At 36.6% G+C, this 24,537-nt stretch overlaps 2 protein-coding genes across 2 annotated transcripts; both read right to left on the minus strand.

Moving 5' to 3' along the window:
• LOC104090878 (omega-3 fatty acid desaturase, chloroplastic) lies at positions 1-2,571 on the minus strand. The gene is made up of 8 exons (XM_009596074.4): positions 1,936-2,571; positions 1,742-1,831; positions 1,589-1,655; positions 1,427-1,519; positions 1,141-1,326; positions 944-1,024; positions 579-716; positions 1-472 (listed from the first exon to the last, which is right to left on the minus strand). The coding sequence occupies exons 1-8, from the start codon at positions 2,427-2,429 to the stop codon at positions 293-295; spliced, it is 1,329 nt and encodes a 442-aa protein (XP_009594369.1). The 5' UTR covers positions 2,430-2,571; the 3' UTR covers positions 1-292.
• A 16,641-nt stretch (positions 2,572-19,212) lies between these two features.
• LOC138908753 (uncharacterized) lies at positions 19,213-20,466 on the minus strand. Its single transcript, XM_070199406.1, has one exon. The coding sequence runs from the start codon at positions 20,464-20,466 to the stop codon at positions 19,213-19,215; it is 1,254 nt and encodes a 417-aa protein (XP_070055507.1).
• Between the last annotated feature and the right edge of the window lie 4,071 nt (positions 20,467-24,537).

The raw sequence follows: 24,537 nt of genomic DNA on the forward strand, positions 1-24,537 counted from the left end.
TGGTGGGACAGAGTATCTTTCTATAATCATTTCATAATCAAGAACACAAATAACATACTTTCTTGGCCAACCCCACAAAAGGCTTATAAGGTTCCTGAAGACAATTTCTATCTCCACTCAATTATTACAATATGGCAACAATTGAAACTGTGCTCTTCTACAGACTTTATATGCCTTCTCCATTCTTTAATGGGAGCTACTATAGTTGTGGTTTACAAACTTGAATAGGTCTTCCAATGGCCATAGTGTTAGTGAAAAAGAATCACCTTCTTTTAAATTGTACTATAGGATTCTATTTCTGAGACCCAGAGAGTTGGGGATCAGTTTGGTAATATACTATATCACCAGTGTCACTCACATAGTGATCCTGCTTCATACTCTTTATGAGAACTCCCAACAAGTAAAATGGTAGAGGCCCTGACTTCTTTGGCTCCTTATAATACTTCCCTAGCACTGGCTTAGCTGCTTCAGTCTGAAAATTCAAAAAGTAATCAATACATGTTAATACCATTACTTTCTTTATATTGTCGATGTATATAAGTTAAAACTCATTTTAATATATATATTGTGATACTTACTGCTTCCACTAAATGATAGTGTGGGATTTGAGGGAAGAGATGATGTATCACATGTGTTCCTATGTCATGGTGGATGTTGTTAATCCATCCATAATCGCGATCAAGCGTTGTAAGCCCTCCTCTAAGATAACTCCATTCCTGTTTGAAACATCTTAATTGTCAACTCCCAACTTTTTGTTAATAAAACAACAATTACTACGCCTCAATGCCAACCAAGTAGGAGTCGGCTTCTTTATAAAATAATAAAGAAGCTAATATTTCTCAAAAGACATGATTAGACAAGTTATGCATCAAGAATCTCAAAAGACAGAACATATGTTATTAACATAGATATAATATTTTTAACTCTAATTAAACTTATATACCTCTCCTCTGTACCAAGGAAGTTTATCATCATGACCATGGTGATGCAAGTAGGTAACTAAGTCAAGCCACATGACAAAGCCCTACATTCAAAATATTGAATTCCAAATAATAAGTCTCCAATAAGAACAAACAAAAAGTTAGGCAAAAAGGGGGAAAAAATGAGTGTCAACAAAGGAAGGTTGAAAAATGGACTAACCCAATAGGGGATGCCATAGAGCTTAAGCACTTGGAAAGGACCCATTACAAAGGACAATCCCACTAGCAATGCAGCCATTGCTGTCCAACACAAAGTTGAAGTCATCACATCTTTCTTCTCACTTGGAACAAACAAATCACTGTTTGGATCAAAGTGAGACCCTTTCTTTCCAGGGCTTCTACTCCACTGTAATTACCAATTCAAGAAACTGTCAAAATTTTCTTGCCAATTCAAACTTAATAACTCAAAATTATTATGGATATAAAAGATACTATGAAGTACTCACCAGATAGAAAGGGTATGCCAACAAGGGAAAGGGTAGAGTGAACCTTAATTTCTTTGTGGCAAGATCCAAACTATTGTAAATCTTCTCGGGTATCTGAGAAAGCAAAGAATCAGAGGATGAAACAAGCAAATAAAATAGTGTTTAGAAAATGCTGAAACTTACAGGATGCCATGACTCATCATTCTCAACATGTCCATGGTTCTGGTGATGTGTCCTATGGCTTATTCTCCTGAAAACAATCCACCACAAAATACACCATACATTAGACAATAATCTTCTTAAAAATCTCAATAATTTTCAAGAAAAGAGACAAACCATCCATGGTAAGGAACAAGAATTGAAGAATGAAGTATATGTCCAACAACACTATTCAACTTGTGGTTATTTGAAAAACTTCCATGTCCACTGCATACACAATTCACAAAGAAAACCAAAATGGGGTCACCAAATTAAGCTCCAAATAACAATAAAAATCAAAACTTTGATGAAATATCAAGAAGATGCATTACCAATCATGACCAAGAACAAAGAGAGCCCAAAACATCGTACTCTGAGCAAACCAGTACAAAGGCCAAACAACCCAATTGTTGAAATAAGCAGCCGCAGCTGCCAATCCAAATACAATAGCAACATCCCTCACAACATAACTCATAGATTTCCATGGATTCTTGACCCAACAATGCTTAGGAATAGCTGCCCTAATATCAGACAACTTAAATGGTGGGGGCGTCCCTGGGTCAAAAAACTCACCACCATTATTATTATCTGTTGTTCTCTCACTTCCCTCTTCTCCGACAGTTTGGATCCTAAGTGGTGCACTTACCCTCAATGCCCAATTCCTCTCTTTATTAATATTGGACAAAGAAATTGAAGAACCACTCAGATCTGTACGTGAAATTCTCAACTTTATGTGAGAGGCAGAAGTGGTTGTCCCTGTTCTAGGCTTTGGGTAGATTCTTGGGAGTGGTCTAAGACCACATTCTGATAAAACCCAACTTGCCATTGAAGGATAAAGAGGAGAGAGATTTTCTTGAACTCTGAATCTGGGAAAAATAATGCTAATACGAGAAAATATAAAAAGGGTGTTTAGGACAAATCTCAAAAATGTGTGTTTGTACTTTGTTATAAATTATTTGTTTTTTGTATTGGTTGGTTTTTAGGCTATAGGTAGGGTGGAGAGAGAATTAGATATGTGAAGATAACTCAAGGGGAAATCTAAGCTTCAACTAGAGCTACAAAAACCTCAACTTGTGTTGCTTGTTGATTGTCTTGTTTTTCCTTATCTTTTCATGGTCCAACTGGTTGTGTTTGGGACCTTCTTCTTTCTTAATTATTATATATATATAGTTGAGCAGGCCTATATTTCTTACGCCTTTCCTATTCAGATAATCTGTAAAAAGAACGTGAATTTTATGCAAGTATAGTTGAAGGGTCGTCCATATTTTATTCATTTATTTAATTATATTTGCACACTAATTATTAAGCGTGTGGGATTGTTTGGTATTTTGAGTTCTTCATTGACTGCCAAAAAGGTTTCTCCTCGAGAATTTTTTTCCTTCCTTTTCTTCAAACAAATCAAACTAGTTGACCAGTTGTTACAATTGTGTATTAGTACTAGTACTAGTATTTTAAAATAAGTAAAGTAGATTTTTATATCCCACGAGGAGGCGGTAAGAGGTAGGCGCATTAGCTTTTTAGTATAAACATATATATGATTCTCATAACCTAAGGGCTGGTCCGGAAGGCCACTTCATAATTAGATTTGTGACCCAACTTCATTATACAATTTGACATATTTGTAAGGTCAAGTAATATTTATTTGACCACAAAATTTAGTATAATTAAATAAGTAATTACACTCTTCAATTTCAAGGAGAAATAAAAAAAAATTCATAGTAATGACGTAATGTAGTTATTATATGACTTTTTAAATTCTTTTTTCATTTCTAATGTTTATTATATTTGCACACATTAAAAATTATTTATTTGTTGATCTACAAAAATTATTTATTTATTTATTTATTTTCTTAAAACTAGCTGTAAATTAAAATAAAATAATTAATACGCTTGTGGAACTAAATATAAATTGAAAATTACGTTGTAATTACATTATGATGAACAAATATGTCATTGTAATTAATAGTTATACTCTCTGTGTGACCTACAACTCACATGTTCGAGCTGTGAAAACAACTGCCTACATATACCCCCTTTGGGATGTGGACATTTTCCGAATCTTGCGTGAATACGGAATGCTTCGTGCATTGGGTTGCCCTTTTGAAGGAAAATCTTGAAGCAACAGTAAAATTAATTTCATGTGACCTATACGTTACCGATTCAAGCCGCAAAATTAGTCATTAACGCTAGCATTAAAATAGATTGTTTAGGGTACAATGTGCTTGAATGCTAACATACTTCACCACCATGCAACCCTAGTACCGTCCCATAATTACGGAGTTATAGAGCCCCTAAATGGGATATTGTGCCAATTGTGGGCACCAGATTTCCAAAAAGAAAAGAGCGGTCACCTGTAAAAAACGTGTGGAGGTGAAAAGAAGGGTTGACGTGGTCAGACTTGGCTCTCATAGTATTCCGTTGGAAAACAAACAGTAGATTTTTAGCTTCATTCACATTATCACATACTAGTAATTAAAAAGGGCGGGTTTTACTGGCCGCAATGGTTAAAATCGGCCAAATTCTTAGACAATTCAGGTCATTTTGATCACATAGTTATTATATATTAAATAATAGTGTAACAATTTGGCTAAATAATAATAAGAAAACGTTATATAAAATTTAATTACTATATGGACTATTTTGTATCTGAGTATTTTTATTTACGTATTGACGATACATGTAATTAGTTTGCATTTTATCTTGCATAAAATAATGCTATTCAGATTCTCCTGTAAATTAATATAAGTATTCTCTAATATAGTCAAACGCCAACAAATAGTTGCATTAATTACAAAAAATATGTTTTCTTGTATGGCTAATCAAACGCAACATAAGTTATACAAAAATCGTGATTCCTAATTTATTCAATAAAACATTATACTACTATTTTATGCAGAATTTTATATTAAAATTATCTTTCTTAGTCCCTCCAACTAAATGAATTTTCGACCGCCCCTTGTTAATCCAAAGCAAGTTTCTTTCTCCATACAAAAATCCAGTTTAAGGAAGAAATTTCTACTCTGCGTGAATAATTGACATTTGCGAAAAAAAAGTCATATGACTCGTCAATTGCTAATAAATTACTCATATACTGAGTACTTTCTTTTAGTTTTCTCTTACTGGTGGTCTAAATAAAATTCTTTTACTAACACCAGATACTGATTAAAAAAACATTGGTAAATTTTTTCAGGTGGGAATATAATACAGTATGATGAATGTTGTCCGATGATGCAACAATATATATAGGTTGACTGTTTATATACTAGTGATCATATGACGCTTGGAATTGACCCAAAATATGATATTTTTGTACTAATAAAAGAATTTTTTCTTACACCATACAGTTTTTAAAGTCGTACCTCTGAACATCTAGTCCTAGAGTAAAGTGGTCGGTTTAAACTGTTTCGTAATTATTTTTAGTCTCACAATTATCTCTGCTTCTAGCGTTATTGTGGTCGGTTATTATTTTTTGTTTTTACCTAAGTTCGCACTTCACCATTTCAAGGTTTACAGTAATTAAACTCTCCTTTGAGCTTACACATGACTTTTAAAAACCGTCTCGGCCCATATCGGCAACAGATCAGTGATTACCGAAAAGGAAGATTCTTACTATTCTTAGAATTGTACTTAGGGTAAAACTCCCCTACTATATAAAGGGGAAGCTGATTATTCAATAGACACACTGTAACACGCATATCAAGGCAATATACATTTATTTTCTCTGCTTCTAAAGGTTATTCAAAGTTCTTAATTTTGTTCATAGTTCTTCATAAGTGTTTGGTTCCGAACCGAAGGCAGGCTAATTGTTAGGCTCACAACCGAGCCCAAACTCGATACTACTACTGGTTTGGCCATTTATTCTATCTTTAACTTGCTCATCTAACGTTATTAATCATTTGTATTGAATTAGTTCACATGTCCTTAAAACCGCGTATAAATTCAATTGTTATCCATTTTTAGGGGTAAACAGTTTGGCGCCCACCGTAGGGCTAAGGATAATAGTGGTAATTTGATATAAATTTCCATAACACACTCTGTTTTACTCTTGTTCTTTGAGATTTTAATTTCAGGTCAACCTAAAAATGTCAAACTCTCAGTTTGCTCACTTGAATATTGACGTTGAATCTGGCCATCACGGCGAAAACAACAATATGGTGCCTAGCAACGAGGTGCCCCTACTGATCCCAACGAAGTCCCGATTGCAGACTGAGTTGACGCCAACTCGCATGTGGCCATCGACGCTAACCTGCCGATCGACCCTGAGAACAGCGTTCGCGGAGGAGCCCGACCTACGACTCTAGGTACGCCCGAAGGTGAAGGTGACGAGATCAATCTGCGGGTGATCTTCGAAATGTTACAGGCCCAACATGCGGCGATAGCACAACTACAGAATCAAAGTCGCGCCCTTAGCAGAGTTGAGCCCGAACCATCCCGGGAAAGCACCCGAAGGAGTGAGCACGCCGCAGAAAGGTCGGGTGAAGTTGAGCTCGGGACCAACCCTGAAATGAAATAATAAAAATGCTTGAGGAACTGACAAAGCGGGTGGAATCGGGAGAGAAGAAAATTGAGGCCAACGACAAAAAAAATGGAGACCTATAACTCCAGAGTTAATCAAATCCCAGGAGCGCCCCCGATATTGAAAGGCCTAGATTCCAAGAAATTTGTCCAAAAGCCTTTCCCTCCGAGTGCGGCACCAAAGCCAGTCCTGAAGAAGTTCCGCAATGCCCGAAATTACGAAGTATAATGGAACTACAGACCCAAATGAGCATGTGACCTCCTACACGTGTGCTATTAAGGGAAATGACCTAGAAGATGACGAAATCGAGTCGGTTTTACTAAAAATATTCGGAGAAACCCTGTCCAAATGAGCAATGATATGGTATCACAACTTACCCCCAAATTCTATTGATTCATTTGCTATGCTTGCAGATGCCTTTGTGAAAGCGCATGACGGGGCCATCAAGGTCGAGACCAGAAAATCGGACCTTTTCAAGGTAAAACAAAGAGATAACGAAATGCTCAGGGAATTCGTATTGAGGTTTCAAATGGAATGGATAGATCTGCCCCCGGTTGCGGATGATTGGGCCGTTCAGGCGTTCATTCAAGGACTCAACCCCCGAAGCTCCTTAGCTTCACATCAGTTGAAATAAAATTTGATAGAGTACCCGGCTGTAACTTGGGTCGATATCCATAACAGGTACCGGTCAAAAATCAGAGTTGAGGACGATCATCTCGGGGCCCTTTCTGGGTCAGTATATCCCATCGGAACTAATGACAGGCCTAAGAGAATCGTCGATCATGAACCAAGACCGAACAGAGACCGGTATCAACCGTATAGCGGGGATCAAAAGGGCAACGAATTTGGGCATAACCCCGCGAGAAACAAAAAGAGGAACGATTGAGGCCACAATAGCCGAGGATTCATGAGCAAAAATGGTTTCGACAGGCCACTCGGGGCCAGAGAGGCACCAAGGTTATCGGAATATAACTTCAATGTCGATGTTACCATCATCATATCTAAAATCGGGCGCATCAAAGATACCAAGTGGCCTCGACCATTGCAGTCCGACCCTACCCAGAGAGACCCTAACTTAATGTGTAAGTATCATAACACTCATGGATATAGAACTGAGGACTGTCGACAGTTAAGAGAAGAAGTGGCCTGGTTATTCAATAACGGGCATCTCCGGGAATTTCTGAGTGATCGAGCCAAAAATCACTTCAGGAATAAGGACTCCAACAAACAGACCAAACTAGAGGAACCCCAACACATCATCAACATGATCATTGGTGGAGTCGACGTCCCCCAGGGACCAATGCGAAAGCACACTAAGGTGTCCATCACAAGGGAAAATCGAACCCGAGATTATATCATCAGATCGAGGGTCGTAGAGCAGTTGGGTCTGCAAGACCAAACAGTACAAGGAGTCCGAGTTTTAAACGGATTCAACATGGCATGTGAAACTACTGAAGGGGAGATAATCCTACTGGTGAACATCGTCGGAACCATTTAGGAAACAAAATTCTATGTGATCGAGAGGGATATGAGATACAATGCTCTATTCGGAAGACCATGGATTCACAACATAAGGGCAGTACCCTCGACACTACACCAGACACTGAAGTTCCCCACACCGGGAGGAATTAAGACAGTTTATGGAGAGCAGCCGGCCGTAAAAGAAATGTTCGTGGTCGACGAGGTGATCCCGATGTCCGCACTCTCGACATCAAAGAACACGGAGCCGGTTAGGAAGGAAGAAACTAAATAGCAATCACCGATACTGTCCCTGACCGAGCCGGAGAAGCAAGAAGCAGGCGAGGATGATGATTACAGAGTCCTTAGGTCGTCCATTACCCCTGATGATTCTGATGCCACAAAATCAACGGTCGAGGAGCTGGAGCAAGTCATATTGATAAAACACTGGCCCGATTAGAAGGTATACCTGGGAATGGGGTTAACTCCCGAGCTTAGGAAAAAACTCATTAAATTTCTTATAGCTAACATAGATTATTTTTCTTGGTCCCATCTTGATATGATAGGGATCCCGCCAGAAATAACCACTCATAAGCTAAGCTTGGATCTGAAGTTCCACTCGGTTAAATAGAAGAGGAGGCCTCAGTCTGAAGTCAAGCATGCATTCATCAAGATGAGGTATCCAAATTCCTTAAAATAGGTTCCATTCGGGAAGTTAAGTACCCGGATTGGTTAGCTAACATAGTGGTAGTACATAAAAAGGGAAATAAATTAAGAATGTGTGTAGATTACAAAGTCTTGAACAAGGCATGCCCTAAGGACTCTTTTCCTTTTCCTAACATCGATCGCATGATCAATGCGATGGTCGGGCACGAGATACTCAGCTTTCTCGACGCCTATTCCGGGTACAACCAAATCCGGATGGACCCGTGCGATCAAGAAAAAACTTACTTTATCACTAAATTCGGCACCTGTTGTTATAACATAATGCCGTTCAAACTAAAGAATGCTGATGTCACTTATCAACGCCTAGTAAACCGGATGTTCGAAGAACAAATAGGAAAATCAATGGAATTTTATATTGGCGACATGTTAGTTAAGTCCCTGCGAGCAGAGGACCATTTGAAATATTTGCAGGAAATCTTTAACATACTGAAGAGATACAATATGAAGCTGGACCCGGAGAAATGCGCATTCAGGGTCGGATCCGAGAAATTTCTTGGATTCATGGTGTCCATCCGAGGGATTGAGATCAATCCCGATAAAATCAAAGAAGACATCACCATGGTGGACAATGTCAAGGTCGTTCAGAGGCTAACCAGGCGCATAGCCACCTTGGGTCGGTTCATATCGAGGTCTTTCCATAAAAGTCATCGATACTTCTCATTATTGAAGAAGAAGAATAACTTTTCTTAGACCCCGAAATGTCAACAAGCTTTGGAAGAACTCAAACGGTACCTTTTGAGTCTGCCCTTGCTCCATACTCCGAAGGCGGATGAGCAACTGTACTTATACTTGGCGGTATCCAAGGTAGCTGTAAGTGCATTCCTAGTCCGAAAAGAGGAAGGTACGAAATTTCCTATTTATTAGGTTAGTAGAACTCTAGGCGAGGCCAAAACAAGTTATTCTCACCTGGAAAAATTGGCGCTCGCTTTGTTAAGCGCCTCCAGAAAGTTAAAGCCGTATTTTCAATGCCACCCCATATGTGTCGTAACTTCTTACCCACTAAGGAACATAATACACAAACCCGAACTCTCGGGCCGGTTGGCCAAATGAGCCGTAGAAATTAGCGGGTATGATATCGAATATCGACCCTGAACCGCCATCAAATCACAAATTTTGGTAGACTTCGTAGCCGATTTTACGCCGGGCTTAATACCCGAAGTCGAAAAGGGATTGTTGTTAACCTCGGGGACTTTCTCGGGAATCTGGACCCTTTTAACGGATGGTGCCCCGAATGCAAAGGGGCCCAGACTCGGCATCGTGTTGAAGCCACCTACGGGTAATGTAGTTAGGCAGTCTATTAGAACTGTGAAATTGACTAACAATGAGGCCGAGTATGAAGCCATGATTGCAGGTCTCTAATTGGCTAAAAGCCTTGGGGCCGAGGTGGTCGAAGCCAAGTGCGACTCACTCTTTGTGGTAAATCAAGTCAATGGGTCGTTCGAAGTAAATGAGGAACAAATGCGAAGGTATTTAAATAAATTGCAGGTAACACTGCATCAATTCAAAAGTGGATCCTATATCACGCACCCCGAGATTAAAATAGCGAGGCCGATGCTCTGGTTAACTTGGGGTCATCGGTTGATGACGATGAATTCAGCTTAGGAACGATCGTATAGCTCATGAAATCGGTAGTGGAAGAAGGCCATGCCGAAATAAACTCAACAAGTTTAACTTGGGATTGGAGAAACAAATACATAGACTATTTGAAGAAAGGGAAGTTGCCCTCAGATCCTAAAGAATCGAGAGTTCTACGTACGAAGGCGGTCAAGTTCAGCCTATCCAAAGGGTCTCTGTTCAGAAGAACATTCGACGGCCCGCTTGCCATATGCTTGGGGATGGGAAATACCGAATATGTCTTGAGAGAAGTTCACGAAGGCACCTACAAAAACCATTCAGAGGCAGAATCTTTGGTTCGGAAGATAATCAAGGCTGGCTATAATTGGATTGACATAGAGAAAGATGCAAAGGACTTTGTACGAAGATGCGACGGCTGTCAAAGACTCGCATCGATGATCCATCAACCCGGAGAGCTACTCCATTCGGTCTTATCCCCTTGGCCGTTCATGAAATAGGGAATGGACATCATCGGTCCCCTGCTGTGGACACCTGGTAAGGCTCAATTCATACTGTTTATGATCGATTATTTCTCTAAATGGGTCGAAGCTCAAGTGTTCGAGAAAGTTTGGGAAAAAGAAGTCATTGACTTTATTTGGGACCACATAATATGGCGGTTCGGGATACCGGCCGAGATCGTGTGTGATAATGGGAAGCAATTCATCGGCAGCAAATAAACAAGCTTTTCAAAGACCACAAGATTAAATAGATACTCTCCACACCCTATCACCCTAGTAGGAACGGACAAGCAGAATATACAAATAAGACCATACTCCAAAACTTGAAAAAGAGGTTGACTGATGCCAAAGGGAAGTGGAAGAAAATTCTGCCTGAAGTCTTGTGGGCGTACCATACAACTTCGAAATTTAGTACCGGGGCCACCCTATTTTCATTGATCTACGGTGACGAAGCATTAATACCGATAGAAATGGGAGAGCCGAGCCTTAGGTTCCGATATATGACCGAAGAATCAAATGGTGAGGCCATGAGTACGAACCTGGAACTATTAGATGAAAGACGAGAGGCCGCCCTAGTCCGGTTGGTCGCCCAGAAACAGCGGATAGAAAGATATTACAATAAAATAGCCAACCTCCAACACTTAGATTGGGGACTTGGTGTTAAGAAAGGTAACATAGCATACCCGAAACCCGAATGAGGGAAAGTTGGGACCGAATTGGGAAGTACCATATCGATTCGTTGGAATTACCGGCAAGGGCTCGTACAAACTTGAAGTAGGAAATGGTGCACCGCTACCAAACCACTGGAACGTGACACACTTAAAGCGGTACTACTGCTAAGGTACGATCTCATTTACTTTTTTTAAATAATATTATGAATTTGGTTAACACTTGAAGGCAATAGCCAAAGGAGAATGTGACAATTAGTTCTGAAAGCACGCGTTGCACTCTTTTTCTCTTGAACCAGTTTTGTCCCAAATGAGTTTTTCGGCAAGGTTTTTAACGAGGCAACAGTAAATCGTGCTAACTTAGATTCGAAAACCGAATTTAAATCGGAGTCAATGGGCGCATCAACAGTATTCGAGCCCTCCCAAGATTGACCTCGAATATTTGGGGCCATCACCCTTGGGTTAAGGTCCTTAACAAGGAAAGAAGGAAACTTTGTACTTGAACAGCTTAGGCTCGGTGGTTATGACTTATTGTAAGGGACAAACGGTCAAATGAACAGTGCCTGCGTAGGCCACCTTAGCCATAATACAAGTTTTTACACGCTTTCGATCATGCACTTTACACACAGAAATAAAAGAAAGTTTTCACCTTGCTATTACGCATTTTTGCCTCTTCAAGCATAGAGCCTAAGGTATACCCCTATTCGGGGACTATCGAGCCTAAGGGCTACCCCTACTCGAAAAATGTCATACGAAATAAGTTCGGACAAATCGAGCTACCAAATCTCGAAAGCATAAAACTTATTAGGTAGTGCCTAAATAGAAAGGCTACGGCCATCCTAAAAATTGACTCGGAGATGCCCGAAGCTCGTAATCAGAACATTAGGCCTTAATAAAAATTCAAAACCCGCTAAAAGGTTACCCTCGGCAAAAGCATCGTCTAAAATCACTTAAGCATCTTGGGAAAAGTTTCGGTCATTCTGAGTTTTCAAAGCCTAGAGCAAATAAAGTTGCATCGAAGTCGAGGTCTGTTCGGACCTCCGAAAAATAAATGACTTATTACTACATTTGATTCTATGCTAAGGCATTAGAAATATTTGCAACAGTAGAAATTATGAAAAGATACTAAAAAAAAGTAGAGACTTGAAATTGACAAAAAAAGGAAATTTTAAATATTTCGGAATGTATTTACAAAGGCCCAACAAAAATGACCTCAAAATAAACAAAAAATATACACAATACAAAAACTAAAAAAGTTTTAAGGCATTTATGCCTGATCTTCGCTGGTACCCGATTCGTCGCCAGAACCGTTGGAGACTTCGGATCATTCGGAACCCTCAGAGCCCTCTGCACCTTTGGGCTCGGAAAATTTTTTCGCCTCGGCCTCAAGCTTTATTGCTTCCCCGATCTTGTCCTACAAGTCGAAGCTTCAGGCGTGAATTTCTTCGAGGGTCTCCCTTCGAGACAGTCGCCTCATATATTCGGCATTGGTCTTCAGGCGGGCCTCGGCTGCTTCGACATCGGCATTGTATTGGGACACCATCTCCTTGGCATCGACAAAGGTTGTCTCCAGCTTCAACCTCGTTGCTTCGAGCTCTTTACCGAGGGCGTCCCATTCTGCGACAGCCGAGCTCAGCTGTGCTCAGAGATCTTCATTCAACTAAGCCCGCTTGTCAGCTTTCTCCTTTGCCACCCGAAGTTGAACCTCTACCAAAGACAACTTTGCTTGGGCGGTTTCCTTCTCCGAAGCCAGTGTATCCATCTTGCTCTTCCACCCATCGACCATGGCTTGGATCTCGTTCATCTCCTTTCGGAGTTGGTCGACCTGGTCTATCTTCTGTTGGACCTGCGAGGTTTTGTCGTTAGCCACTACGACTAGTTTCTCGTTTCTAACTTCAAAGACCTTTACCTTTTCGACCAAGTCGGTATGTTCCCACCTCAGAATCGATGCTTCCTTATAAGCCCTATCCAGCTCGGCCTGAAGGTCCTTAATGACCCCGTCTTGTTGCTCGCTGGGGAGCTTGTACGTATCCATTTTTTGAGCCTGCTCCTTGAGCTCAAGCTCGAGCTGGTTGACCTCGACACGATATCAGAGGAAGCTTTCATGATGAAGTACCGAGGCCTGCAAAATAATGAAAGTCGTGAAAAATATCCAAACCAAAGTAAAATTCAAAAAGACGTAATGATGCCTTACCCGGTTCAGTGCCTATTGCGCCTCATTGAAAAGATATGGCACATCTATCTTGTTTATTATTTCCTGGTCCTCCTCGGTCACCAGGCATCGGAGGTAGCTGGCTACTCCCACGGGAGCAGATAGAACCCGGGCATCCTCCAAGATAATAAGGATAATCGATCTCTTGCGAACAGGGTCCACACTCAGAGCGAGAAACTGATTAATTAGTTTTGGGATCGAAATCGGCCCACCAGCTTCTGAAGATGTATCCTTATTCGGGACTTCCAGGTCGCCAGCCCGGAAAAATAGACGAGTCCATGCCATCAAAGAAAGAATGAAGGGGTTTGTCCACGCCATGAAATCCTTCATTGGATTTCTCTTTCCCTGCTTGGGCCTCCTAAAGCATGGACTCGGTGTAGGAAGGCGTCCCCATAATTTCTATTACACCGGGTGCTTCCTTCGGAGCGGAGTTAGCATCCTCGGGGGTCCCACCCCCGGTCTCCATATTGACCTCTCGAGTCTAAGGGAGGTCGGCCTCACGAGTCTCCCCCTCGGCTGCCTCCTACTCCCTGGGATGGGTCGATGCATGGGCGATAAAAATGTTGTCTTCTTCCGGCTCATCCCTGAGCCAGAGAAGTGAATCGGAGTCTGGCACCCGGGAGCTGGTGGTCTTCCTGGGCCTGCGAGCCACCTTCTTCTTTGGTTTCACCTCAGTACCCGCGGAGCCCGAAGATTTTCTTTTCCTTTTCTTCTTTTCCCTTACGACAGCCCAGGCTGTCCCGTAACGGAGGGATCAACGGACAAGGATACGTCCCCGTCCCCTTCCAAAGGCCTAAGCTCGGTAGGTTTTGGCAAACCTATAAAAAAAAGATGAAAGGATAGTATGATGTGAGCTAAGGACACGGTAATAGCTATTTGAAGGAGAACTTTATCATGAGAACGGGCCTCCCATCGGCCCTTCGAAAGCTTGCGCCAGGAGGGCTCGCAGTATGACGTATGTTTGCAGATGCCTTCGATCTACTCTTTAAGCCGGGGGACCGTATTTGGAACTCGGTCAACAGCTGCTCAACTACAAACACGAATGATGAGAAAGAGACAACAACAACAACATACCTAGTATTATCCCACACCTTGGGGTCTGGGGAGGGTAGTGTGTACGCAGACCTTACCCCTACCTTGTGAGGATAGAGAGGTTATTTTCAATAGACCCTCGGCTCAGGAAACCATAAGCACCACATTAATGAAAATAATGATGAGAAAGAGAATGAGGAAAAATTAACATTTAAGGAAGGGATGTACTTACTAGATGCATTCTACTTTTCGGGGAATGTCATGAACTCGGGAGGGATCAGATCTTCGGTCTTCACCCGAACGAAGCGCCCCTGCCAACCTCGGTCTCGGTCTTCATCAATACTCGAAAATAGGGCCTTGCTGGCCCGATGAGTAAGCTTGATTAGTCCCCTTCGGAAAATTCGGGGGACTATATAGGCGGAGCAGGTGGTCGATGGTGAACCGACGAGACTCGGTGTTATTTACAAAGTAACGGAGGAGGATCACGATCCTCCATAGAGACGGGTGGATTTGCCCAAGGTACACCTCATATCTCTTACAAAAATCTAAAACAACTGGGTCTACCGAGCCTAGTGTGAAGGGGTAAGTGTAAGCACTTAAATACCCCTCCACGTGGGTAGTAATAGCATCCTCGGGCCCGGGCACTACTACGTCCTTGCTTTCCCATTTATAGTCCTCTCGGACCGCGGGAAGGACGTCTTCGGTGATAGAGCATATATACCTTAATGCTCCTTCACCTCGATCCTGTTTGGATGAGGGTTTCTCGACCTTGAAGTCGTCCACAATTGAACAGCCCCCGAGAATAAACATATTTAAGGGGGCTCGGGAGTTGGTTCGGTGGCAGCCACTTCGGGAGCAGCCGTCTCGAGAATAACTATTTCGGGAGCGACCGCCTCAGTACCAGCGGCCAGTGAAGAAGAGGCAGCTTACTGAGGGACTGACTTGGAAGTTTTTGCCATTACTATCTGAGTAAGTTTGAAGATTTAAAGGAAAAATATAGAACTTTGAAGGAACAAGTTTGAAGGCTGAAGAATAGAGTAAGAAGATTCAAAGAAAATCTGGGTAAAAACCTAAGAACAACTATGAGGATTTGAAGATCAAAGATTCAGATATGAAGGTTTGGAGGAAGTTGGTGATAGCTAGAGAATTCGAAGGTAGAAGCTTGATTGGAAAGTGGAGAAAAAACAGGGGGTAGAAGCTTTTATCGGGGAAGTAGGCGACGCTTCGCATGATTGACACGTGTTCGAAAGTTAGAACGACGTGACTGATGGGACATTTCGACTTCTTCGTCGTAACGTACGGAGAAAGGAACCGGAGAACATCTATCGTTTCTCATCGTTTCGAAAAACCTACTCTCTAAGAAACGAGGGGACTATTTGTATACGGGTAAAATCAAGGCTAATGAGCACCCTGATTTCCCGGTGAGGCAAACGAAGTAAAGATGTAACTACAAGGAATCAGAATCGAAGTCAGGAACCTTTCGTATCAAGGTCCGAACAAAACACCTGCCATCGGAGCCATCGAGACCACGCCCTCCGGATCCGTTCGAGTTCCAAGACCTCAGAAAATATTACCAAACGACCGTGCATGGTGAACGAAGGGTCGTGATATCAGTGTCCAACCGGATATCACGGCGTGAATCTCAGCACGTATCGGCAACATATCAGTGATTAGATAAAATGAAGATTTTTACCTTTCTTAGAATTTTACTTAGGGTTAAACTCCCATACTATATAAAGGGGAAGCTGATTATTGAATAGACGCAATATAACACGCATATCAAGGCAATATACATTTGTTTTCTCTGCTTCTAAAGGTTATTCAAAGTTCTTAATTTTATTCATAGTTCTTCATAAGTGTTTGGTTCCGAACCGAAGGCAGGCTAATTGTTAGACTCACAACTGAGCCTAGACTCAATACTACTACTGGTTTGGCCATTTATTCTATCTTTAACCTGTTCATCTAATATTATTAATCACTTGTATTGAATTAGTTCACATATACTTAAAACCGCGTATAAATTCAATTGTTATCCATTTTTAAAGGTAAACACGTCTAAATTAGGCTTTTGTTTGTCCTGTTCAAATGAATTTTTTCAGGTTTTAGCGGAAGAATATACTTTTCTAGAATAATAGCTTTTGATATACTTATGTGGCAAAGTAGTTTATATATATATATATATATATATATATATATATATATATATATATAAGAGAGCAAAAAGTTGCTGAAGTGGTACCTCTTATGGACTAGGAAATATATTTATCTAATTTCTCAATTTTTTGAATTTTTGTTCCATTTATATGTTATATATCAAAATACCCGAAATACCTGACTCTTCATTAAACATTATCCTTTCATATCGGTTACAAACCTTATTATTTTATATCAGTTGCAAAACTTTATGTGCTATATTAAAAAACTGAAAAGACATATCTCTTGATTAAACATTATAAATTACATTTCAGTTACAAACCTTTTCATCTCCTCTAACTGTTCTTCTTCCGATCCTATAAATTCACCTTTGTTGGTGACTATTTTTGCGGATGGCCGATGTTCAACTATGTAGGATACAGTAATTTCTCCTGTTTCATTAAGCTTTGATTTGCTGATTGAATTTGTCATCAACGTGATTTCTTTTTCTTTTCATTTACATAGTTCATTTGCTTTTTAGATTGGCATGTAGTTACATTGTAAAGTTTAACAATCTTTTTAGAAGAAAAGATGTTGTATTTTTTTTATTTGTATTTCTCTGGTTTCAGGAATGATTCAAATCTTTAGAGTTCCATTAGCACCATTGGTGTCGACTTTGTAAGTGAATCCTCCCATTATCGCTTAATGTCTCATTTAGTAGTGGTTCAGGAGTATATGAATAGCAATTGTCTTCTTTATATCTTGATAATTCGAACAATTAAACATAATAGGAAAACCATTAACTTTCATATTGTAGGAAAATCATTAGTTAGAAAAATTCAGGTTTTATTGTAGGAGACTTTGTTTTTCAGATTTATATAAATCTACTTGGTAATAAAAAAATTTATTTACAGAAAAAGGGGTTAGGTTGAGTGAGGTTGTAGACTAGCAACTAGCACTAGCAACCTTTGTTTTCTCTTTTTAAGCTTTCTCATTTCTCTCTTGCCTTCTCGTTTTTTATAAATAAAAGAAGACTTTTGAATTGTGGTCTAAATTAAGTCATAAATAATTATATGGCTATAAAAGTTTTTTATTAAAATAAAAATAAAAATTGTAAGTTTTTTTTTTTCAAATTAAAAAAGTATCCTTTTTGGAACCAACTTACCAAATATAACTTGGAACAAGGAGAGTATTAGATATCTTATACACAAGCGTACCAACACATTATTAGAGTCCTTTGGGTTAAGGAGATTGAGAATAGCTCATAAATATGAAGGGTGAAGAGCACTTTTATCATGTATTTGGATAAAAGTGATACTCCAATAAGTAATTAATGTATATGGAAAAATGTGTTGATAGATATATTTTTTTTATTAAAATGCCTTAAAATGTTTATAATAAAAATGAGTTAAATATCGGCAGATTTTTTATTGCAAATTTATTCAAAATAGTGTATTCTTAGGCAATTCAAATGTGTTATACCATTTTTACGGTCCCTTCATTTTTACTTGATTTCATTTATTATTTAGTCAAATGTTATAGGTTTTTTCATAAAATTCTTTTTGTAATGGAATTATTCTAATTATTTCTGATATACATTCTAATACATATTCTATATATTCTATATCTTGGGTTCTTTAATATTCTTCTATATTATCTTTTACTAGGTTTGTTAGTAAATCTATATTATATGTAATTTGTTGCCAATATTGTAGATATATATGATTCATCATGTGTTATCAAAATATAGGTCTAATTCATATAAATCTGTTTCTGGTATAATTAATTCTGTCCAATTTTGGTTCATTAGTTCTGTTATTTCAATTTTAAGTAATTTCTCGTAGATTATTCTCCTTACATCATTATTGATATTTCTTAGTATATACAGTATAAGTATTTTATAATTAAGATCATCATCTATTAAATAAGTGTTCATTTTATCATATGATTTGCTAAACATATTCCCTTTAATCTCTATGTCTATTATAATTATTCATCATATTATAATAAGTTATTTTAATCATCTTTTCTGGTCACTACCATGATTTTTTGCTTCAATCAGTTACCCTAACAGCGCTTCAACTTTGTTTACTCCCCTAAACGGCTTCTCTGCCTACCGGTTTCAACCTTAGGATGCATAGTCTGGGCTTACCTACTCTTAGCATATTTTCATGGCAAATTTTCTCAAGATGATTTCTATAACAGTACTATTATATGATGTATGATTATAATCTACATGTAAGAGATTATCAGGAATATACTAGTTTAGCTACTCATAGTTATAATATGACATACCTGTTTTTGTAGATTCTCGGTAACTTCCTGTTGATCCATAGCTTTCATATTTTCTTGTTTATCCATAGCTTCTTGATTCTTAGCTTTCCTGTATTTTTATCTTTGAGTATATTAGAGAGAGGAGAGAAGAGAGAGATTTTTTTGCTAAGTTGCAGCCTGTTCTCCATTGATCATTGAAAGGCTTATTTAAATATTACAAAAGTGACTATTCATGAACGACCTTTACTGTTCATGAAACTGACTCTTGACTCTTACTATTCATGAACGACCTTTACTGTTCATGAGACTGACTCTTGACTCTTACTATTCATGAACGACCTTTACTGTTCATGAGACTGACTCTTACTATTTGTAAAGTAAAAGACTATTTACTTTACGACTTTTACATTAAAGAAAAGAAAAGAAAGGAATCTAGTAATTCTTTCACTTTATCTTGTCTGCCATAGCTTTTTGTCGCCTAGTTTGTCGTCTTCTTCTTCAGCAATCTTCTTCTTTGTTTATTCCAGTTGTACGTCTGGAACAATATTATCTTCTCCTTTGCATTTTGAGCATATGTGGTCTGGATATTTATGACTGATTAGCTTGCAATATCTTGTTAATAATTCTGGAGAAATGAAATTCGTCCTTATAGCTCTTGTGGTTGTAGGTTGTTCTGGCTTTAAAAAACTTAAGACCCACTGTCTTAGTTCTTCCATATCTGCTTTTCGTATTTCTCTGCAATTTGAATATATCATTGTTTGTTCTCTTGAATAATAACTCCAAATAGCATTCTGATTTAGGTAGTTGTTTGCTAGTTCATTTAGTATAGTAGATATTCCAATAATTCTTTTATTTGCATAAAAGTCTGGAATATTTATTTTTTCTATCTCTTCTTGTTCTTCTATTTTTTCTGGTACGAGCATTTCCCTTGTAAGTCCGATCTTGATAACTTGTATGATAGGCTTTATCTCTTCATATAATATCTCTGCTGTAGCTGAATAAAATCGTATATAGAATAATGTTCCTTTAGTTATTCTTTTGTACTGCATAAATACTCTGTGTAACTCTGGTATGGTGGCTATCTCCTGTCCTGTTTGTGTATATACGGTATCTAGTAATCCGTAATTGTAGCAAGTGGCTACTAGTTTTGCATTTGTATTTGGTAGTGCTATTAGTTTATTGTATCCTGTTAGATAATGGGTAATATAATCTTCATTTGGACTCTGGGTAGTTTGGGACCTTGGGTTTTTGTTTAGAAAGTTTTGTATTTTATATATGTTGTCTATGTATGTACGGGTTATATGGTTGTATGTCTTTTTGGTTTGGTTCAAACTTTCTTTGTAGGTGTTTATCTGTGGTGGTAGAAATATTTCGTTCTGGGTATTTTGGATATTTTTCTGTATGAATGGTTTTGAAAATAAATTATTCATATTTGTATTTGTGTATCTAGGTTTAATTTCTTCCTTGTTCTTTGCAGATGAACTGCTAGCTGTGCTGCTCCCTGCAACTGCATTTAACAAACTGTTATGAGTTTTTAGGTGTTTCTCAACGTCACCTTCTAGTTCTGGAATTTTAGAGACTTCCGATCGTCTTATCTCCGCATTTTTTGAGTCATGTTGCTGACTACTAGCTGTTTTCTTTATTAGCTGTATCTCTTCGTCCATACTTTTCACTTTCTTACAAAGTGTAGTCATGGCTAAGAGTAGATTTTCCATTGTATTATCTGGTTCAGTTTGGGTAGCTTTGTCTTGATAAGTAATCTGCAACAACATTCTTGTTAGTAGTGATAATTTCAATTGTAAATGTAAAGTTTAATATATTTAATACCAGTCTGCGTATTTCTTTTGTTGTAACTGAATCTTGTACTTTTCTGGTTATCCACCATTTTACTTGGGTATTATCTGTTCTTACAATAAATCTGTTGTAAACTATATATGGTTCAAATGCTAATAAACATTTATATAATGCAAATAGTTCTTTTCTATTTATTTTCCACTTTTCTTGTGGTTCTGTATAAGATCCTGAATAATATCTGCAATGGTGTTCTATTTTTTCTTTATCATATTTATATTTAAGAACTCCTCCATAACTATGATTACTCGAATCTGTTTCTACAATATAAGTAAATTTCTTATTTTCATCTGGGAAGTATAACTTTGGTAGTTTTTTACACAATATCTTAATTTTCCTTATTTGTTCCTTATCTTTTTCATCGAACCCATATTCTACATCCTTTTTTAGTTTTTTCTGTAGAAGTTTTAGGTTTTCTGCTAATTTTGGTATATATTCTCTTACTTGGTTTACTAATCCTAAAAATGATTGTAATTTCTTTTTTGTATCTATGTTTTCATCAAGATTGATTATTTTTTGTACTATATATGTTTGCATTTTTATTCCATTTTTATCTATTTGTATTCCTAGAAATTCTATCTGATTTTTCATAATTTCTGCTTTGGTTTTACTTAAGCTTATACCTGAGTTTTCTATAATATGTATAAATTTTTCTAATAATTTTATATGTTCATCTTGTGTTCTTGAATATAGTAATATATCATCTATATATACTATGCAATTTTCTAGTTGGTTAAAATAATTATCCATAAAATGTTGGTACCTTCCTGGTGCATTCTTATATCCAAATGGTAAAACATTTCATTCATAAAATCCTTGTGGTACTGTAAATGCTGTTAGTTTTTTAGATTCATCTTCTAATTTTAGATGGTAAAATCCTGATTTACAGTCGAATTTATTAAAGTAATTATATCCTTGGATTTATCTTATTTTTAATATCTTGTTAGGTATTGGATAATTATATGTTTTAGTTTTTGCATTTAAATTTCGGTAATCTATAACCATCCTACTTTTTCCTCTTTTTTGTTCATTATGTTTATTTACTATAAATGCTGGACTTGTGTGTTTGCTATTACTTTCTTGTATATACTTGTTATCTAATAATTCTTTTATATGCATTTTAAATTCTGCTAAATCATCAAAGTTATATTTTAAGGGTTTTTGTATTATTATGCTATTTTCTTCTATTAGTTCTATTTTTATTTTTGTCTTATGTTTATCCCAACCTTTTAGAGGATTATCATCATATAATTTTTCTAATTCCTTCTGGATTATTTTTACTTTGTCTATTATAAATATAATAATTTCTAATTGGGTAGTTGTATTCATTATTAAATCCTGTTACTACCATAGGTGTTTTTAATTTTTCCCATTTATCTGTTGGTAAACAATTATATTTACATATATTAGCTTCTGCTCCTGTATCTATCATTGGTGTATAGTATCTATTATAATATCCTTCTACTATGATTTTTGCGAGTATATATATTTTCATTCTTCTGTTCTTTTTATTATTATTTTCTTATCTTTGTATGTTATGGTTAATTGCTTATCTCCTAGACTATATGGTTTTACCTTTTCTAACCATTTTATTCCTAGTGTAATATTTTCATTTTTATTTTCTTGACATATTTTAAATTGTATCGTTAAAGGTATTCCTCCAATAATTATTTCTTTTTCTGTTATTTCTTCATTTATTATTAATTCTTTAGGTAATTCAGGGCATAATTGTTCAGTAGTTATTATTTCAGTTTCTGTTACTAATTCTCTTGTGATATAGTTTTCTTCTTGTCCTGTATTTATTAATATTTGGTATTTTCTTTGTCCCATGATTCCAGTTATATAATAGTGATATGTAGTGTTTCTTATTAAATTTTTTTGGGATTATATATTCTCTTCTCGATGTACTTATCCTTGATGATGTTGGTGTTTCATAAGTTAATTGGCTTGGTATACTTGATGTACTTAGTCTTTCTTTTACTATTTCTAAGTCTTCTTCCATGTCAATTTCTTTATAGCTATATTCATTATTGTCAATAACTGTAACTATTCTTTCAAACGGGTTTTCTATTTTGATTTTATTAATTTTATTTTTTGCTGCCATTTTATGTTTTGTTGTTAGGACGTATAAATTTTTACATCTAGCTGTAAATATTTTACTTCCAGGTGTTAATTTTATTCCTGACATTTTTCAGTATAGTACTAATGATTTATCTATGTTCTTGTCGTTTATTGCTATTGAATAATTGGCACTTATTATGAATTTAAATTTTTGATATATGAGATTTCCTTTTATTGCACTTATTATGCTTTTTTCTATAGGTTGTATTATTCTATCATCTGCCAAATATATTTCTATAGAGGTATCTATTCCTTCTCTAAAACATGCTTTTATCAGTATTTCAGTTCCTCCTAGGTGTACATATTTAATTGGGTTTTTTGCTTTTATATCTTGTATTTCTTTGTTTATTATTCTTTTGTTTATTATTGGTATTTTAGCTTTTCCTTTTGTATATTTACAGTCAATTATATGTTCTTTTTGGCTAACCACATAATATTCTTCTTTTTGTCTTTTAAATCAATTTTTTATCGTAGGTACTTCAAATATTTTTTCAACACTAAGGTCTAATTCTTTTCCTTTTATTTGTTCAAATATACTATTATCAAATATAATCTTTTGTTCTGAGGATTCTTCATCTTTATATTCTTCTCGTGTTATTATTTTTATTTCTTTTTCAGTCATTAGACTTCATCATCTTCCTTAGTTATTTCATTTTCCATTTCATCTTCTATATCTGATATTTCATATATACTATCTTCACTATCTAGTTCATAATCTATATATTCCATCTGCATATATTCTTCATCATCAATTATGATTTCGGTTATTTGCTTTTTCTTTGGGTTTCTTGGTGCTTTACAATCTTTAGCTATGTATCCTAATTTTTCACAGTTATAGCAAGTACATTCTGTTAGTTTCTTTTTTGGTCTAAATGATCTCTTATTCTGGTAATTTTTTACATTATATCTTTTTCTTGGTCTTTTATTTTTATATTTTGATTTATATTTTTTATATTTCTTTGTTTTCCATTTTTTATTATATATATTATCTGTACATCCAAATTGTGGTGCTGCTTTGTTTTTACAACATCTTAGGTTTTTTATTAATGTTTTTTCTATTTTTGCTTCTTCTTTATATTTTTCACATATTTGTACAAACCATTGTTGTAGAAATTTTATTCTAGCTCCTAAAGTATCTGTTAATCCTGCTTCATTCCAGTCTTTTATTATTTTAGAATTAAAAGGTTCTGGTAATTTTGTGAAATATAGTTTTCTTATTTCTTTGCTCTCTTCTGTATTATATGTTCCTTTATAATAATATTCTCTAAATGCACAAGTATATTCGTCTATATAGCACATATTACATATTGCTAGTTTTGTTATTAAATTTCTATTTGTTTGTTTTTCTTTATTTTGTTCTTCAATTTCTGTAGTCATACTACTAAATTCGTTTCTTATGGCTATTTCATATTTGTATAATATTTCTATATTTGTTGTTGCTATTTCACCATTAAATTTTTTATTACTTCTTAAAGTATCTATACTTTCCTTAGTTAGGTTGTGTAACCATAATTTTACTGTTCCTATGAGTGTTCTTTCTATATATCCTGGTGTTTCTGTCATTCCTATTTTATTGTCTATCAATTGTTTAGATAAATATCCTATCCATAGTTGGATTGTTTTATTTATATCTGCTACGCAATCTAAATCTAAAAAGTTATATTGTTCTGATATTGATTTTGGTGTCCATTTTCTATTTAATCTACTATCCCATAGTGTATTATATCTATCATGTTGTTCATAGTTAGCTGTATAATAATTTGGGTATAATCCTTTTGGATTTTTTACACCTGATGTACTAGGTTTTTCTTCTATTTTTACATCTCCTGTATTTACTTCTACGTTTTTTGTTTTTTCTATACTTTCTAAAA

The sequence above is a fragment of the Nicotiana tomentosiformis genome, chromosome 3 (genome assembly GCF_000390325.3).
Source record: "Nicotiana tomentosiformis chromosome 3, ASM39032v3, whole genome shotgun sequence".
Taxonomy (NCBI): Eukaryota; Viridiplantae; Streptophyta; class Magnoliopsida; order Solanales; family Solanaceae; genus Nicotiana; species Nicotiana tomentosiformis.

Coding starts and splice junctions, on each gene's coding strand:
- LOC104090878 (XM_009596074.4), bottom strand. CDS start 2,429: ATGGCAAGTTGGGTTTTATCAGAATGTGGTCTTAGACCACTCCCAAGA. Junction 1,656..1,741: donor CTTGTTCCTTACCATGGATG/GTTTGTCTCTTT, acceptor GATTGTTTTCAG/GAGAATAAGCCATAGGACAC. Junction 1,520..1,588: donor ATGATGAGTCATGGCATCCT/GTAAGTTTCAGC, acceptor TTGCTTTCTCAG/ATACCCGAGAAGATTTACAA.
- LOC138908753 (XM_070199406.1), bottom strand. CDS start 20,466: ATGTTGTTGCAGATTACTTATCAAGACAAAGCTACCCAAACTGAACCA.